At 42.5% G+C, this 19630-nt stretch overlaps 2 protein-coding genes across 3 annotated transcripts in view; one reads left to right on the forward strand and one right to left on the reverse strand.

The window, feature by feature from the left end:
- The window catches only part of wdfy4 (WDFY family member 4), a 52660-nt gene that overhangs the window by 8397 nt on the left and 24633 nt on the right, over positions 1-19630 (reverse strand). For both annotated transcript variants that reach the window (XR_001964834.2, XM_029254219.1), the window contains 19 exons: positions 19376-19546; positions 18665-18791; positions 18276-18433; positions 17833-18071; positions 17626-17741; positions 16409-16600; positions 15862-15971; positions 12488-12565; positions 12198-12389; positions 11988-12075; positions 11268-11437; positions 9169-9317; positions 8569-8689; positions 8051-8136; positions 7862-7924; positions 2265-2307; positions 1677-1796; positions 1414-1531; positions 1038-1147 (listed from right to left, as the gene is read on the reverse strand). Coding sequence is in view for 1 of the 2 variants with exons in the window: in XM_029254219.1 (XP_029110052.1) it covers positions 1038-1147; positions 1414-1531; positions 1677-1796; positions 2265-2307; positions 7862-7924; positions 8051-8136; positions 8569-8689; positions 9169-9317; positions 11268-11437; positions 11988-12075; positions 12198-12389; positions 12488-12565; positions 15862-15971; positions 16409-16600; positions 17626-17741; positions 17833-18071; positions 18276-18433; positions 18665-18791; positions 19376-19546 (2451 nt within the window). In the remaining variant the exon portion in view is untranslated. The remainder of the gene's footprint in view (positions 1-1037; positions 1148-1413; positions 1532-1676; positions 1797-2264; positions 2308-7861; positions 7925-8050; positions 8137-8568; positions 8690-9168; positions 9318-11267; positions 11438-11987; positions 12076-12197; positions 12390-12487; positions 12566-15861; positions 15972-16408; positions 16601-17625; positions 17742-17832; positions 18072-18275; positions 18434-18664; positions 18792-19375; positions 19547-19630) is intronic.
- lrrc18a (leucine rich repeat containing 18a) lies at positions 3609-6298 on the forward strand. The gene is made up of 2 exons (XM_018725101.1): positions 3609-3807; positions 5253-6298. Exon 2 carries the CDS (start codon positions 5257-5259, stop codon positions 6040-6042), a length of 786 nt encoding a protein of 261 aa, XP_018580617.1. The 5' UTR covers positions 3609-3807; positions 5253-5256; the 3' UTR covers positions 6043-6298.

Below are 19630 nucleotides of genomic sequence, written 5' to 3' on the forward strand. Positions count from 1 at the left end.
GCCACGCATTAGAGTGCTCCACAAGTCAGACGTCTAGGACTCAGTGTTCATGTGCAAAGAAAATCTGAGTGAAGCACAATAATTTCTCAGATATGGCATGCTGAACAAATAGAAGTAAGCAAGAAAATAGCAGGAAAAGATTCGGCGCACGACTAAATTATGGCAGGAGTCCAACACCGCCTGCTTTCAATTACACACAGAAAGAGACAAAAAGAACTTCAGTTTTTGCCTGCTGAAAAGATTGAATGCGGTGGAGTCTCTAGAAATGGCAATGTCAATAAATTAGACCCAAATATATTATTCTGAAGCATATTAAATATGCTACATGTTGAATTACAGATTGCTATATTTTCCAAGTGAAGCTTTTCACTTTCTGTAGATTTTATAAGTCCTGATAGAAATCTCCTGAGAAGCCCCATAATTTGCAATAAAAAGATTACCTATATTGAATGAAAATAATATATACATAGTAAATGCTGTTAGTGCCACAAATCAAGTTATAGATATTACAGCACAGAAGAATGTGATTTTACTGCAGCCCAAACCATTGTAGTGCACCTAATATCTTTATTGTTTTATATCTGAGTATTAAATATGCATGGCATTTTATTTTAATCAATTGGATCGCCGCATATAAATCTGATGTTTTTAAAGAACGAAACTTGATTTTTGCATGCTGTTGATGCTAATATATTTATTTGCATATATATTGAAGTTATTTTTTCTAAAAAAGTTTATAAAGAACATGAAGAAGCCAAATAGGTGTTCTGATGTAGCAGGCTGTTCTTCCTTACTGGAGCAAACCTCCAACAGTTCACATGTTAAAGATAAATTAATAGCAGTTAATAATGTCTGGTTTTAGTACCCCTTTTAAAAACAAACTTTGCGCAAAATTTTGAACTTTAAAAATTTCAGTATTTTCACAAAGTGGTGATTTTCTGGTGGTCGAAGCCACACAAAAACTAAACAAAAGGCTGCAGCCACCATGTGTGACAAGCTTTTGTAGATTTTTACAGAAAGGTTACGGAGCATCTCACCTGCAGGCACAGAAATGTCTGAGAGAAGGGCTCCATGCGCACCAGGAAGGAGGCCACGATGATGGCAGAGGAGTAGTGTGTGCAGTAATGGCACTGTGCAGACAGGTCTCCTACAAGGTAAAACAGTGTTCAGCACCTTTGATGAGACGTGAGGAATAAGCCCTGCACTCACTCTTGTAATAGCACCTTGACACCTTGTGCCAACACTGAACCCTCACATGTTGAGCAATGTCACAGTGTTACCAGAGAAGAAGTGGGAACCCTTTATGGATGGTAAAATCCCTGAATATATCAGTGCAATCAATACAACACCTAACAGACCACGCCGGAGAATTGCTAGGCAAGTACCAACCATCTGCACAGCTGACATACTCACCATCATTGTTCTCTATTTCATTGTATCTTTGGATGAACTTCTCTTTCCTCCTGTCAGTCTGGGCACCCATTGGTTTGGACAGATCTCGGAATGTACTTGGTGAGGTTAGATCCAGTGTCTGTGTGTTTTTAGAATACAACAATAGGATTTTACACTTTAAACAAACAGGGCATCATGTGAACACTGTTCAGACATTTTAACTGTTTAGTCAATACGACATGATTTCAATCATACCCGCACTTGCCATCAGACCAGTGTCTTACCTCAGAGTCATAGTCTGCCAGAATCCAGGGAAACACAGGATACTGCATAAGGTCATTGTAAGTGCGTCCAGCCAAGGTATTCAAATGCATAAGGTATTCAAAATTAGTCATCTCTCCTTTCTGCAGGGATGAAGCATAATCAGCACAATCATACAGCAGTGAGTCTTCAACAGGTACAGGAACATAGCAGCTCAATCATGTGATATGCTGACAGAAACAATCTTTATGTATTTCTTTACATGTATAAGATGGCGTTTCTTACATAAAAGAGACTGCTTCTCACAGTGGACAGGTATAAATAAAGGAAGTCGCCATTAAAGTGTAAACCAATTGCCAATAGACTGGCAAAGCTGACATCTGACAGCAGCACTGTTAATAGTCAGAGTTTAAAACACCAACATAAGGCAAAAGCTTTAAATAAACATTTTTAACATGTGGTTCACTGAAAAAGATATAATGGCAACCATCTCCCTGAATGGGAAATCTTTTATGCTAGAGAAAAAATTTTTAAAAATCAACTTCCATCTCAGCAGCAGTAAAAATTTTAATTGTTCTAGAGGTGGAATTCTTCAGTGCATTATTCAGTACCTGCCATTTATGAAGAGCCGTCTTATCACCCCCAGAGACCTTCCTAAAAACACCAGAACACTGAACATGAGTCTTAGACACTCTGTACAAACCACAAAGCAATTTACATTAATCAATGGTCATGCATTACAAAATTATCATCTCTTTAATTCTAAACATAAATATGGTTAACCTTTCAGTTACTGTCATTAAGTAGAAGAAAATATTTCATACAAATACTTATGAAACACATTTTTTTTTCTGTAAAGCATGCAGGAATTAAATGACATTTCCTAGCTGTTGGTGGGTACTTCCTGTAAGCGGAAATAATTCAAGTTATGTGTTGTAAATCTGTTTAGAATCCCTATAATTTAGAATTCTATTCAGCAGTGACTGACATAATAACTAGTCCTATTGTTGATGGCAAAGCAACAAAATATAATGGAAATTATAGTTCCAAAGCAGAAAGAAACCATGGCAGTATATGTTGTACAACTTAAAAATACTTAGGAAACACGTCTGATGTTAGGAATTGGAGGCCAAAGTCGAATGCATGAGTTTCAGTTAATAAAGCAAAATAAATAACCCAAGGTATGATAATGTAGTATATAGCGCCATCTATAGGTACTGGAGGAAAATGTCAGTATCATGAAGCAGTTAATCTGTTTATTTATTAATTCACTATCTCTTGCATAAAATGTTTGCCTTGTATAGAAAATATTCCCTGCCTCTTTGGGGTTAACAGTGTGGTATAATAATGAGGGAATGTCCCAATGTCTGAAATCAAAAGATTTTTCAGAAAATTCTTTGTAATGTGTTGGAGTCCCACCCATCAAATTCATTATGCATTTAAAGGGGGACATTTAGAGCGGGGGAAAACTAATTTAAAAACTGTCTCAGAGAATTGAAATGGGAAAAAAAAACGCTGCACACTATTATATATAGCGCTAGCATGGACTTGTTCTAATATTTCAAAAACATTGTGAACTGCACCGGGGCCACACAAGCTAACAATTTTACAGTTCCAGAAAAGGTTACTTCCTGAAGATCAAGGTTTGTGTATTTCTGGTTCAGTTCAACAGAATTAGACATTCATTTACTGTATCTGATGCCTTTCTGCAAAAGCAACTTACATTTTTTTCCGCAAGCTTCAGCCGCCCGTAAAATATCACACAACGTGCTTAAAAGGTATTAAATCGCAGCGTGGGAAAAGGACAGGACAGCCCATCGCCAAACCCATTCATCCTTGTGTGATCCAGTGACCTGGCAGTGAACAGTAGGCGCCACAGATTTCCGTTGCATAGCAACCAAGTTAAACAAGACCTGTCGCGCGCGTGACCGGCGGCGCAAAAGCCTTTCAGTTACTTTTCACTGTAGTTTGAAAACAAGAACAATATTAGTGACAGGTATCCAGAGTTCTGAATTTTATTTCACAGGTCTAAAAGTGGATTCTTTACAAAATGGCTCGAAGCGGGAAGAAATGAGACTCTTCTACTAGGCGGAGCAGAGCGTGCTGAGCGAGCTCACAGTTTCTCTTAGAGAAAGTAAAGGGAAGCCAAAGCGGGTAAGACTAAGAAAGCACAGTTGGGCGGACAGACCGCCACAGCCTACTCATTCTTGGCCACTTTGCGGGACTTCTCTCATCCGAGGGCTACGTTTGAAGTAACTGTCAACAGGCAATTTTCTAAGTTACGGCAGGATCGTTTTAGTTTGGTTTCAGTCACTGACTGATGTCAGTCTGACAAATAAACTCCGCGCCGTCCCGGTATAATCGGTACGTTTTTGCGATTCACCGAAGGATTCAAATATTTGCGTAAAGAAAGCTTCATGATCATGTTTTTTGTTAAAAAAAAAAAAAAAAAAAAGTGCTGTACTGATACCAACTTACAATTGAATTCAGCATGCCAGCTTATCGTGACATTTCACATTTCCCATAAACAAAACAAAAAAAAAATAAAAATTCAAGTACATTCCTCCTAAAAATAGTAACCAGCTGTTCTCCAAAACGACTTACATCATCAAGCTACTTCCAATTATTTGTCCATTTATACAACTGAGTATGTTTACTTCTGGGGCAATTTGGGGTCAATACCTTCCTACTTCAGTAGGTGGGATTCGAACCTGTGGCCTTTGGATTTGAAAATGGTAGCTATTACTCCTATTACTCTACGCTGCCTTCTGCCGCACTACGAAAAATCGTTTCAGCTTTGCTTGGGTGTTAGATTTTACTGAATTACACGGAGATAATACTGGAAGAATTACAACAAAGCGAAACCCCAGCCTGGCCATTTTAAATGGTTTAAAATAGCCAAACTGATTCACTGCCTGAGACGAGACGTGGTGGCGGCATGCGCTCATCTGTGATTGGTTCCCTCTCAAGCGCTAGGCTCCGCATGGTGCTAGCGTGACCGCGTATGCACCCCTATGATTAATGAGCAGCAAAAGGGCCTTAAGGCCTCATCACAAAGCCCTTCGTTCTTTAAGCGACGCTGCACGGGGCGCAGAAGCCCACATCACTCCACAAACCATCATTTATCACCCCTCTGATTTGACTTCATTCACTGAAAGTGTGAAGCTGGAGAGGAGGCGTAGATCAATCAGCTGTAACACATGTTAGCCTGAGACTTGCCTGGCGACAGCCGTTTGTTCCTCTGAAATTGCATTCATCATCCCCCCAACATTGTTATTGTGTATTAACCTTAATTAGAAAGAGCATTATCTTAAGATACCCCTCCAGGCTGGGATGGGTGAGCAAGCAGGACTAGAGACGTTACACCTCTTCATTCGTGAAAGCCCAAGCTTTTCCACATACTGCTTCCAGGCGTACACGATGCTGCTGTTTCTATGTAAATAGCAACCCTGCTCCCGCAATTCCACCTGCTACGCTCCACCTCACCTGGCAAGCTGCCACAATGCTTACTGCGGCTGACTGTGGAGATGGGCTAGAGTGGCAGTTCGGGGGCTGCTGTAATCCTGAGCTAATTCAGAGGTCATATAATCTCTCCATAGTGCTATGGCTAAAGAGAAGAAAAAGGTATCGTCCAAGGGAAGGAAGATCACGCTCAAAATCGCCAGGAATGCCTTGAAGGTGACAGTGGATGGCAAGCGGCGCCTGGACCTCAGCAACATGGGCATCGATACCTTTCCCAAGTGCCTGCTGAAACTGGCTGCAGTGGAAGAGCTGGATCTGAGCAGAAACACACTGAAGAAGATCCCTGACTACATCGGGCAGTTCCTGAACCTGCGCTGGCTGGACCTTCACAGCAACCAGATTGAGCGACTGCCAGAAACCATTGGACAGCTAAAGGGCCTGTGCCACCTAAACCTGTGCAACAACCGCCTCAGTTCTTGTGGAATCCCTGCTGAGATTGGGCGCCTGACCAGCCTGCGAAGCCTCAACTTGGGCATGAACCGCCTAGACCACCTACCGGGCTCCATCACAAACCTCCAGGAACTGGAGGAGCTGGGCCTCTTTGACAACCTTTTCACAGCCGTGCCAGAGAGTGTCCTGTGCTTGCCGGCGCTCACCAGGCTCAACACCAAGCGGAACCCTTTGTTGAGTGTAGGTGAGGCAGGGGACACAGAGTGTGTCCAGCCCATGGAACGCCTGTACCTGGTACGTGAGGAAGACCTCTGCGATTCTTGCCTCCGAAAATGCAAGGAGGACAGGAAGAGGCTGGACAAGTGGTGCGCCGACACCTCCCATGTTAAGACAAGATTCTCAGGGCTCATCACGCCGAATTCCATAGCGCGACAACATCAAGCTCTGTGGAGGTGCGCGGCGAAAACCTCCTCATAAGGAGACTGGGGGTAACGAGAGCAGTATAGAACTGATAATCGATAAGCAGATACGACAGTGTGTATTTCATTTATAAATACAACTTTTAATTTTCCTGTCATCAACCTCATAGTACTTCATGAAATATTCATTAAATATGCTCTACATCTGAGCGCAAACAGGAAATCCCAATCAGAACAGGTCCTTGGCTCTCAAACAGAAGAATAAAAATGTTGTGCCAAGGCTTTGTTGGTCTATTAAGACAAACAGGAACAAGATTCACAGGAGAAAAATGAGCAGAGGACTTTCCTAAAGTGAGTCCAATGTGACATTATGAACCATGAAATCAGCTCAGGAAAATCTGGATGATTATGCATTAATGTGCTTGCAATTGCCTGTCATTTGTGTCTGGGACAAGATGAGCATTGTCCCCAAAAAACAACATTGTGTTCAGAAAATTCCATGTGTTTAAAGAAACCAAGTTCCCAAAACCTAAAAGGTCTCTTACCAAAATGCATTAGTTAACCTACTTTTGTATTACCTAACATCCTTGACTGTGTAAGTGTGTGATATGCCGTAACAGAGATACTAATTAAATTCCATGTCCTCTCAGATGTAGAGGTAGGCTCTGCCAAACAGCAATACCCCCTCTGTGATGACATGGACATTGAAAATCATCACGCTGAGCTTGCTTCTCAGCTGAAAAAGGTAACAGTCCAAAAGAAGTCACTAACTCTCCGAAGTTCCCGGCACTTATTTATTCATTTATCTGATGCCTTTCATCATGGGTGACTTGCAGTGCTATGTCTCATAAAGCTGCTTACAATGATTTGCCATTTATATAGCTGAGTAATTTTTACTGTATCACTTCAGGGTAAGTACCTAAATCAAGGGTACTGCAGCACAAGCAGGGACTTGAACCAGGATCCTTCAGATTGCAAGGCAATGGCTCTAACCACCTTACTAACTGCTATTTTCTGAACATTTTTTTTACAAAAGGAATTGCTAGAAATTTTATGCTCATCTCAACAACATAGGTGTGTGAAAGAGGAGTAAATGTATATGTGATCATAAAGTTGCAACAGTCTTTCTGGTCATAAAATATAATTTTAATAAGGAAATCCTAGTCATGTCTTTATTGATTAATCTAAGTGCTCTGTTATTGTTACCAAATGGTGCGCACGCTTACAAACAAACATGTACAAAAATGATTTACAGATGGTTGTTTCATCAGTGAAAGGACCAGGACCCAAGAACAAGAATATGCTGTGCTCAATACTTTGTAATTCAATTATAGATTACACTACGGTGAGCTATTTATACTGACAGATGAGTGTACACAGTGCTCTCCTGTATCCAGCAGCACAGAGGCCACTGGCTTATGACTCCATTTCCTCGCTTTTGTGTTTTGGTTTGTTAACAGCTTCCAGAAACTTAAGAGGTAGAAAAAGAGATTGAATTTTTAGTGCAACACAGAAAATAATGGCTGTATAGGGCCACAAAGCCCTAGTAGACAATAACACAGCTGAAACAAGTGTTCACTGAGTCCTGCTGCTCTTACAGCACAACTGAAAAAAGCTTGTTGGCTTTTCAACTGGGAGCAAATTTCTAGTTATAGGCTCTATTTATCAGTATAATGGCTTAGCAGCCCAACTTAGTGATTAACTGGCAAGTGATTCCAAGACCAGTATGTAATGCTTGTGCCAGTTTCTGACATGTTGAATGGTATCCACAGAAGGCTCTGGTCCAGCTCTCGTTTTCACACAACACTAGGAGCCTGCCTCTTAAGTGCTGACTAAAGCACAGACTGCAACTGGACAGCTGTAACTAAACCACTAACCTGAAATTGGCAATGGCCTCTGTGACACCTCTCCCCTTCAGAGAAGGCACAACTGAGCACAGCCTAGAGGGCGAAGAAGCAAGAAAAAAAGTATGTGAACTGTACACAAAAAAGGCAGGCACGGGGCGAACAGTGGACAGGTGTTGGATAAGGACAGCGGCCGACGTAAAACGGGATTCCTCACCATACCTCTTAAAAGCCAGCATGTGGTCCTTGTTTTGGAACACCAGGAACACAGAGTGTCCGTTGCGCATGTATATTTCCAGAGCATTGTCCTGAAAAATAAAAATGAATGACAAAAAATCTATAACAAGTTTATAGAGATGTGTAAAAATACACATACCCACTCATACACTGGATTAATTTCAAATCCTTATCTGCCCCATGTATGACTTGTTTATAAGAGTACTGCTTTTTTAAATTTGTGGGAAAAAAAACATGAAGAAAGGCTTGCTTTCTGTGGGCTTTTTTTCTCAGCCATTGAGATGAAAAGATTCTCCACAAACTCCGGAAGGAAACCGCATTTCACAACAATTAAATAACATGTTCCATTTGGGCACAATGATTTCTGTCTTGTTATGAAGACTCCACAGCAAAAGTAAATTCGGTGAAGCCATAAATGCTGAGAATGTAAATGTGTATTCAGTCATTCTGAAGCAACTAGATGTGCCTTGGGGCAGGTTTACTCTTCCTTTATTAAGTCCTACCTCCAACAGGAAGCGCATGAAATGCACGTCCTTAATCTCTTCATAAGGAAGGGTTCTGCAGGTGGGGTTCGGTGCAGATTTTTCCTTGTTAAACATGCTGCAAATGAAGGAATCCCTGACACTGAAATTGAAGTGGGGGGAGAAAAGGATTTATCATTACCCATTTCAACGGCAATAAATATGTGGTTAGATCTTAATGCTTGTGTGAGGTGAAAATGTGAAGTTGGAAATAATTAGCTAACATAAAAATATCAACTCTAATTGCATAGTGGCATCATCTGATTATCTACACACATCTCAACTGAGTTCTGTTATGAACTAAAGCAAATATCCAGAGGAAAAAAATGAACAGGGCTGGAACCTTTTATATATGTGTGTGTGTGTGTGTGTGTGTGTGTGTGTGTGTGTGTGTGTGTGTGTGTGTGTGTGTGCGTGTGTGTGCGCGCGCGCACCCCACTGATGAAAGCCTGCATGGTAGGATATCTGAGAGTGGAAGGGTAGAAGAGAATATTTTCAAGCAATGGCACAATGTAGATTTTGTTTGGTCCTAATACAACTTGGTGACATGAAGGTGTAGGTAAATGGGGTCTTTCTATGTACCTTGTAGAATGGTGCTGTTTACAGCATACATCTCCACTAGGGGACAATGTATAGTCCTCACAGATGTAGAGATGAGCTTTGCCAAACAGCAGCACCCCCTCTGTGATGACATGGCCATTGACAGTCACCACGCTGAGCTTGCCTCTTAGCTGAGAAAAGTAACAGTCCAAAACATCATAATGAAACAGCGTCACAATGTCACATTCTAACCTGCAACAGTTGTAGTCCAAGACATAACTAGAGCAAGTAATGCCACCATCTCTCTCTGCACTACACAACATAATTCTATGGACTTTCAAACACTTTCAGTATTAGTCTTGCATACAGACATTGAAATTCAAACAGGGATTGGTAGAAATTTTAAGGTCATCACAATTTCATAAATATGTGAAAATAAGAGTAATGCACATGTGACAATAAAGTTGCAACAGCTTATTTATGCTCCTAAAACATTTCTCCTTTTTGTGTTGAAATCTCAGGAAATCCTAGTCATGTCTTCATTAGTCTATTGCTCTATTATCATCGTCAAATGGTGCACACATACACACAAAAGGGATCAATGGATAGCTGTCCACTTGGTGAACGAACTAGGCCCCCAGAACAAGAATGCGCTGTGGTGAATGCTTTCATTTGCATGGCTAATTTTATTGTTCCAGTTCATTTCACACCGCACAACTGCACCTGGCCTCCACCCCACTGTAGTCTCACCCAAGTCCCCCTGGGACCCCCTCAGCAAACCATATGGGGCACCAGCTAAATGCTATCTGCTCCACCATTAATACAGATCAATTCAGCCTCGCCTTCTCTTGTGCCAGTGAAGATATCACAGTGGTTATTGCATGGATTAATCAATGACACACCACAGAAACAACCCAGGCACAGTTCCACCTGGTGCTCTGCTGCTTCACAGAGGATCCACACAAACCAAACCGTTGATACGAAGTCAAACAGCAACAGGCCTGTTGCTAAACCTTTATTTTTTTAATTCAGCGCTATGGAATCGGGCGTGATGAACCCTGACTTTATTATATTTTTTTTTTATATTTTGATGCACAGTTATAGTAGTGTCAGCCTGATTGGTCCACTTACCTCTTAATATTCAAAGTGGTACTTCTAACACATTGGACTTCTCACGTTAATTTTTTTCCTAAAATTTTTTGATCACAGTAAAGATCTGAAAACACAATACCTGAATACCACCACAGGGTTTAGGAGCTTCCACTCGATTAGTTTACAGGTGATTCAGAGTACCAGGTGGTGCAATTTAAGGAACAATGCTTTAAATTCAAGTGCAAGCTCTAAGATCAACTGTACAAACAAACTATGTAAACATGTAATGGCTGGGATCCATGTAGACATCCCTGATGGTATAAGAGCCCTTTGTGAACAATGGGGTTTGCCTGACCGTGGTCCTCAACACTCATTCATTATCATTATGAAAAGGACACTTGAGTAAGTTGTCATCCTGGGCAAGTCTAATTATTCAGTGGGATGGGAAGTACCATGTGAGACAGCATGAACTGTGCTCGTAGATTAATGAGCATGAAAGGAACTATTCATCTGACAAGCATCACAGCAGGACTAAAAACGTCTAAATGAATACAAGACAGTTGACGTCACCCCCTACTGTTTTTATTAATACTTCTGTCAGATGAACATGGCTTGGCGCTGTGCTTTTAGAGTCCCTGCCATCCTGTAGTAAAGCGGGTTCCCAGAGCCCTCATAAGCGCTAGGGAGTATGGGCCCCTAGGCAGGACTGGGGGGCATGTTTCCTCGGAATGACCCAAAGAGAGATATAGAACAGGCAGGCTGTGAAATAACACAAACATGGACCTTCTCTGCTTTTCTGCATTAATATCAGTGGACATAGTTAGCTGATGTTCTCAGTGGTGAGGCCCTGTTGAACCCCATCTGGCAGACAGATGTTTCCCTCTTGGCAGGATCTCAAACAGGTCGGAGAATTCTGTTCCTAGGCCACTCCAGCACCATGTCTACACCAATACTTGACCATTGCCATACTATACTGCACCTACTGGACCACAGGGCTGCTTTAGCGAGACCAGGCCCTGGTACTTCTCACCTTCCCCCAGGCCACTCACCTCCTCACCCTCAGCCAGCTCCTGTAGGATTATGTGCATCTCTGTGCACCTCTCCGGGAGTTCCTCAATGGGGGATGAGTGCTCATTTAGCAAGGGGAAGAAAGTGAGACGGTCACAATCTAGGCCATCTTCTTCCACCTCCTTCCCTGCTTCACAAAGAATCCTAGGATCTGTGATACACACATTGAGATTCACTCCTTAGCATCAAATCTAAATGAATAAATTTAAGTGTTACCACTCTATTTTACAACACATTATCCCCTGTGGTCAACGCTTGATTGGTGCAAATTTCATCATGCACCAGGACGATGATGGAACGCATACTTCTAAAGCTATGTAAAACCTACTTGGTGGATAAACAAGAACCCAGAGTACTGCCTTTGATGGACTGGCCAACAAAATGGAGGATTCTTTGGTGAATATCAATGAATATCAACTCTGATGCATAGAACAGTTATGTGAAATAAAAATAATGCTATGACACCGTCAATGTGTTGACTATCATTTCAGATCAATTTGATGTTTGATGCTACCTTGGTGAATAAAAGTATCCATTGCTATCAAAAACATGACCATTTCTCGGTGATTCCAAACTTTTGAAGACTAGTGTATGTCACTAAGTGACTGTGAATACCATCTGTTCAGGATACTGAACAGTGTTACTGACTGCTGGGTTCAGTACCAGGGTTAAAGCTGTGAGTGGGCAAATGTCCAGTGTACCTGTGTCCATTTCATAGCTCTCAGCTCTGCCTTTGTTTTCTTCCATTGGGTTACATTTCAAGTGCAGCCCCAAATGTGGCACTGGGAACTGTGTGCAAAACAACATTAGTGTACAAAACATGTGTCAAGTTACACAAACACTACATCTGATTAGAGCAGGGGGTCCCCTGACTCTAAGGTTAATGTTCACCATCACCACAGGGCTGTTACCTTTTTGGAACGGCGCAGGGCCTGCCTTCGGATTCTAGGTCTCATTCGGCCAGGTCCTTCAGCCCCATCCTGCACCCAGCCCCACTGGACCAGCACACCTGGCCCAGGGCCAAATAGACCCCTTTCCCGTAGCAGCTCCTCCTCCAAGGCCCTCCATCGCCTCTCCAGACAAGCATCTTGACATCTCAACATCTGGTGGAGAGAAACAAAGACAAGCTCTTACTGGTACCAGCTACTTTCCAGACTGTTTTTTGTTGCAGAGGAAAATGAAAAGGATGAGAAAGAGGCACCTCTGTATGATTCTTCAGAAGGCTTTCAAATATCTCCTGGCCAGTGGTTCGTTGAGCCTCCATACACATGAGATACTCCTTTAGACCAAGGAACGAAAGACAATAAAAAAGCAGGATAAGTGCACTGTTCATACACAGTCTCTCCTGACTTGAAGAGGAGTGCTGCCCCAGCTGTACGTCATGCTGGCTTTGCACGGTGTTATGCTACAAATGCTGTGTTTTTTCTTTGCTGCATTGCAGTGTGGCATCCAATAACTATAGACATTTTGTTTGGTCTGTTTGTAGTGCCTGTTTCCTTGATGTTAAATTACACTGGGTAGGAAAATAACCTACTGGCTAGAGAGCCTACAATAAAACCTGCCTCTAAATCCAATTGTTTTCAGTGTGATATAATTAAGTTAAAGTATAATATCACGGCGGTGCGAGGCAACTCCGAGCTGCCCCCCACTGTCAGCGTCCTGCTGATATATTGCACTGATTGGCATTAGCCTGCTGGAGACTCATACTCAGCACTGACTGCATGCTCACATTTCCTTTCCTACAAGGTCATTAAGTCACTCATCACAGGAGTGGTCCAGCCCGGTCAGTCAACCCCTCCGCAGGACACAGCTATAAAGAGGAACCTGGCAAGTGCAGTGGCTCAACCTCAGAGACTGCAGTTAACACCACGCTGATCCCTGCCAAATCTACCACTGCAGGGGAAGGGGACAGACTGAGAGTGGGATGGATACTAATGTAGCATAACCGAATGCTGGACATATGCGAAAACTCCTGCTGCTGAACCACAGCTGTCTCCACCCAACTTTGCTTCCATCGTGCTTCCACACTCCATGACAAGCAACTCGTGGCTGTTTTTGCCTGGGTCCACCCAGCTCTGCCTCTGCAAATCTCCAGGAAAGAAATGCTTTTCCAGATCATTATAACCTCACTGTTGGTAATCACTTATCCAACACTGGGTTGCAGTGGTCTGGAGCCTATCCTGGATGCACAGGGCCCCAAGGCTGGACTATACTCGAAAGTATTTGCACACAGTTGAGCAAGCAGGAGATTAGACAATGTTTTCAATGGCCAGTACATTTGTGAGGGAATTCTGGGAAAGGTCATTCTCTGCTCTACGGTATGTAAGAACGAGTGAGCTCAGGCATTGTTCTGTCAAGGAGAAGAATACATTTTTATGGCCCGCTCATAATCCAAATGGTTTATTAAGAAAAACATAAGTAATATATAGCATTAATTACTATTCTTATTTAATAAGACCTCCTTTGGTTCCATAGCTATTCTGCATTAACTATATAGCTCTTAACAGCCCCTCTGCAATTAACATCATGCTAATTTGCATTTTAATTACTTCCCAAGAAAACACTATCTTTTTTGATAGCACAACATAATGTCAACTTCACTGTGCGTTGTTGGCGAATGTGTAATGAATTTAACTTGATCATTAGTGATGTTAATTATCTTTCTAATATGAAGATAAAGATGATTATGCAAATGCTGAAGTGGTTACTGAATAAACCCCTTTAAGGTTTGTACAAAAACACTTTGGAGGGCATCTGTATCTGGCTCTTGCTCTACAACACAAAAAAAATAACAGATGCCAATTTACAAGCACTCTAATGAGACACAGATTACCCAATTTCCTTTTACACATAAAACTTTAAGAATTGTCAGAAGTAACATTCAACTTCTGGCTGAATCAAGGGTCAAAAAGTTAGTTAGGTTTGTCCAAATTAAAATAATCTCCATGTTTTAGAGAGAACCTTTCTATTAGTCTTTGTAGCAAAATGGAGCGAGCACAAAAAAAAGCTGAGATATAATAGACATTGCACCTCGATATGTCTATAACGGACACTTTCGAACTGTAAACCTATCATCTCAGCTAGAGAATGTACAATGTTAACATGTAAAGTATTACAGAAACAACAGGTTTAGTTATCAGTTCCAGAAAATATAAAAACACCACAGAGCATCATAATTTTTCTCAATACGGTCATAAAATATATCAACTTTAAACTGCATTAATAAATTTAGTTGTACTCCAACAGGCCGCGTTTACATTGCGGACATGTCCCACACTGACAGCATTCTTCTACTATTGCCAGTATTGAGTACAGAGCACAAGAAGGGCTCGAGTAACTTCAGAGAAGTATAACGGCCTTTAGTTCAGATTAACTGGAGGTCCTGCAGCTTTTTTACTTTCAAAGTAAATCATACAAAATGCAGGCAACTTCCACAAAACCATGTCAAATTCCCTCTTTCTTTATCTCAGTACCACGGCTCGGAGTGGAACAATTTATCAAAGTCGCTGATAGGCTGTCAGGGGGTGATATGATAAAGAATAACACAAAATGAATAATGCTTTCATCAGATTGGGCGTCCTTATAATTACAGCGCCGTTTGTCAGCGAGTGGAGACAGCAGTTGCAGAAACACCAATTTCATGCCCTTGTGGCTGAGCGGTCCCGGCGAGCCTCCTTTTCCAGATGGCCACGTCTTCACTGGAGGAGCTAATGATGTGGGCGCGTTTACGGGGGAAAAACAACAACAACGGCGTCTTTAACCTTCAGCAGATAACTGTATGTTCTACAGAATGTTCCCAGGGAAAAATTAGCAAATATCAATTACATTGCTCACTGAGGTGTAATCGGCTGTAATAATCCAAATGAATTTAAGGGAATAATTAAACAGACCCCAGGGCAAGTTGGCCCTGCACTGCTGGGATGACGCGAGGGGCCACGTGTTCACCTGTGTGGGGATGCTCAAGTGCTAATAGCTCCTCACTTCACAGAGGTCCATTGCCACAGCTGGCTTTGCGACAAGGGCCACTGAGCCACATGCGCTCACAGGACCACCCAGTATCCCTGTGTTCATGCAGATTTTTCAAATCAGCCTTCTTGTTGCTTCACTTAAAACATAGAAATTTCCTACTCATGTACAAGCATATTCTATATGGCAGAAAGTTGTCTTCATATGACATCAAGGTGCACTCTGGGTAGGCTGCCCTACTGCAGGGTATTACAGTGACATGTTCTTCTCTCAACCAAGACAGAACACAATTTGCTGTCTGCAGATCAGACACAGATGCAAAAGGGGATTCGGCATTACTCATATGGATGTGCTTGCTACATGGACACACAGTGTTTTCAATAAATGCTACAATCAGGTACATGCAGCCTTCATACAAAGTGACCATGAAGGAGCCCTCCAGTTATACCCCTGAGCAAGGGAAATACTTAGCTTTTCACAATAAACAGATAAAACTATAACCTATGTAAGCTAATGCTGTTGACAAGAACTTGTGGGGTGTGAGGTCTGAAAGAAGGAAGGATCTGTACTGAATTGTGAAGCTTTGGCACTTCTCACCAAGCGCCTTACCTCTGGCGAGCAGCAAGGATCCTTGCCCAGCCTCCTTTGTGCTGAGAGCATTGCAGCTCTCAGTGGATTGGGCTTCTGCTGAGCACGATTCAGCTTTTTCTTCTGCGCCTCTGAGGGGGAAAAAGGGCTCAATCACCTGAGTACCAGCACAACCTCCAAATAGCACTGAAGCAGGTACACATGCTGACAGTTGCAGCAGGACAGTTGTTGCTGTAAAGACAAAACTTCAACCACCTCAGAGACAGGGAGTCACTGGAACCTGAATCCCTGTGGTGTTCAGGAATTGACTGAGTGGCAAGAATAGTTCAAAACACATTTTAGATAACCAGCTGTGCATATTACTTCTGTAACAGCACTGTCCTCTACTTACACACAATTATTTTCTACTTTTCAATTTTTTAAATCCTCTTCAAACACCAAACTCAGTGAAACCACAAAGAACAGGACTTTCAGCTATTTCAGTACAAAGAAATAATGTCATGTCACCTTGGTGTGTAAGGATAAGCACAATTACATATGTATGTCTGCATGTGCCTGCGGGACCTACCGATGAAGAGCTGCCATGCTTTAACGCCTGTCTCTTCCCAGAGTGGACTAATGTCAGCCATGTTCACAGGCCCATCTCTCCCACCAGGCTTGGTTGAGATGTCAATCCTGTAGGCCTCCTCCAGCGCTGTCCTCCGCTCTGCCATTAGACGGCACCATGTGCTCTCGGCCAGTGCCTGCATCTGAGACTCCACTGCAGGGTGGAAGGCTTGCAGTCAGCAACAACCCACTACTCCCAGTACAGAACTCATGCCAGTTTGGGACCAATACAACCTTCAAATTAAAATTTCAAAGTCTAGGGCAGTGACATTTTACAAAATCCTGTAGCTAATACATATGTTAGAAGTAATGTAAAAAAAAATTTTATGTTCGATTTTACAGAAAGAAATAATCATAGTACAAAAACACCAGTATACACATTACAAACTTCCATCCATCCAGCAATCATCAATAACCACTTGTCAACTTGGGGTTGGTCTGAAACCTATACTAGGACCAAAGGCAGTAGGTTAGACAGGTTTCACCCTAGATGGGATATCACAGGGTAGCCAAATACACTTTATCACACATACGTACAGACACTGGGCAATTTAGACTGATCAGTTCACTTGAAACATGTCTTTAGGGTAGCCTGTGCAAGGAAACCAGAGCACCTGTAGAAAACTCATGCAAACGTGAAGAACGTGCAAACTCCACACACACTGAGCTGGATTCAAACCCTCATTCAAACCCATGGTTCAGATATTGTGAGGTGCCAGCACTTTCTCCTGTGCTACTGTACTGCCCAATGACAAGCTTAATACTTAATTAATACTCTTAAGCAGGCAGCAGATACTGTTATAGTTAAGAAACATCAACATCAACTGTCATTCTGCCTCTATGTGAGTTACACATACAGGAGAACAAAATTCCGTTTCTCTTTGGACCTCTGTGCCACACAAAACATACAGTGCACTTTGTGAAAAAGATTACAGATATATAATTACATCCTGATGGTTGACAGTTCATGCCCCATTCCCCAATATTGATGCTTGCTAAGAATAAGAGGTTTAATCCTGATCCTTTACTGATGATGTTAACATCAGATACTTTAAATACTTTAATTTTGGATGTTGTCTGCTGTGGGGGACAGGGTTATTTTCTGAGTGGTTCTGAGTATCTTTGGTTAAGCAGGGGCATGTACTGCTGACACAGACCTTCACAGCAAGAAACACTCACCCTCCGAGTCTGAGGCCTCACACACCAGACCTTGGTGATTATTTTTGTGTGAGAAAAGATAATGCCAGATCTTCTTGTGCTTCTTGTGTGTCTTGCACCCAAAGCCATCCGTGTAGCTGGGAATTCCAGAAAGGGCCACCATTACAAACATCAAAGCTTATAGCCAACCCGGCATTCCAGCTGGATTTTGGACGGAGTCACACTCACCTGCCAGACTTGATGAGGAACAGACAGTGCAGCAGGCATGTGAGGAAATTGATGTTGGCATTGTAAGTTGCCAGTATGACATCCCAGTGCAGATTTAGCACCTGCAAGGTCCTCACCATCACTCGCTGCTCAGCTGGTGTCTGCCTCGGCCGTGACAGGAAGTACAGCAAGGCCCGGTTAACACTGTTGTACAAGATACTCACTGTATTCTCCCGCTGACCGTGAGCTTTCTCCATCACCTGGAAACAGTATGAACAGATACAGGCTTATCACATCTGGATTTGGCAATAGGGACCACTAAAAGTGGACCAGAAAGAGGCAGAATGCAACGAGTTATATTGTGCGTGGACAGGTCTTGAAAAAATACGAGTTGATCTATGACCATTTCTAAGGTACTAGCTAATGATGTTTTTATCCCTATCATCCACCTGCAAGATACTTACCACCACTATCTGTTCCGCAATGAACACCAGAATTTTCTCTGGCTCCGCTACAAACATTCCGGTGTACAGCTTTTCCACAAGTTTCTTGCTGAAGAAGGCGACATTTTCAATCAGAGTGGCAATCTTTCCGCTGGGCCTGCTTTTGTGGTCACTGGTATCTAAGGAAATTCCATAGATGTTTTCCATTAAATCATTAAACCTGTGTGATTCCCAGTTTCTGACAAGACAGTTGCTGGTCAGTATAGGCAGTATGTGAACAAACTTATCAAAACTGCAACAAAGTCATGTACAGTATAACTACATGACTACAATATGGAATACTGCATGGTGCACAAAACATATGGCCACCTGGAGGCTAGAATCTGAGCACAGTGAGAGCAGTACGGTACCCTCTCTAGCCACGTGCGTGCACTGGCCTTCCTCCTGACAGGTCATGTGAACGATGTCCATCAGGAACTCCAGCACTTCTGTCTGGAAGATCTGTTTCTGTTCATGGGAGGCCATCTCAGGGGAGAACTGCAACACCAGGTATATCAATCAAATCCGTGATACACGTTACAAGTAGGGAAACCCACCCCCAAACTCTATGTAACCAATGGTGCAGGAGGAGAAGAGTACACAGATTGGCTGATTACTCTCATGGTAAAGTGCACAAACTATTATGTGCTTAAAACTGGGTAAACAGTGGCACCTCATGGAGGAAAGGAATCACAAAGCTATCTAATGCATATCGGTAACATTCGCTTTAATGCCTTTAACTGGGATAAAGCTGCAGCGAGTCAGACATTCACACTATGTAAATACACATTAACTATAATGTTTTTTGATATTATTAAAGACTTTCATACAAAGTGATTAGGACAGCTTGTAACTCAGCTCAAGTGAGAAAGAGAAGCTCCCTTCTGAGATCTGAATCTCTGCCTTGCTGAAACTGGCATCTGGTAGCTGCGCTGTAAACTGTAGATGCAGCTGGCTTTGCGAACTCTACCAAAGTTCCCCAGACGCCCCCATCTCATTCCCCAGAGAGAAGGCTGAAAGCCTCCCAGAAATCCCCCCAGTTTCAGATCCTGTAAAGGAGGTTTGCAGGAAACCTGTCTCACCTCCAGAAGCAGCACAAAGGGGTGCGTCTCAGTCCTGGCGGGTATGTTGATCAGGCTGTCCATCAGGAGGATGCGGATGAAATCACATACCTGCTTCCGGGCAGGGTGTGTCGCACGTGACAATGGGGCCTCCAGTTCAGGGCTGTCCAGGGGTAGAAGTGGGGTTAAGTCCTGTGAAAGGAAACAAGGACATGTGGTGACCACATCTCTGTAATTCTGTCTGTCAACTCAAGGTCATAATGTACGTCCTCTTTT

This window comes from Scleropages formosus, chromosome 8 (genome assembly GCF_900964775.1).
Source record: "Scleropages formosus chromosome 8, fSclFor1.1, whole genome shotgun sequence".
NCBI classification, from domain to species: domain Eukaryota; kingdom Metazoa; phylum Chordata; class Actinopteri; order Osteoglossiformes; family Osteoglossidae; genus Scleropages; species Scleropages formosus.

Bases quoted from the DNA above. Each gene is read 5' to 3' on its own strand.
- lrrc18a (XM_018725101.1), top strand. From the start codon at position 5,257: ATGGCTAAAGAGAAGAAAAAGGTATCGTCCAAGGGAAGGAAGATCACG.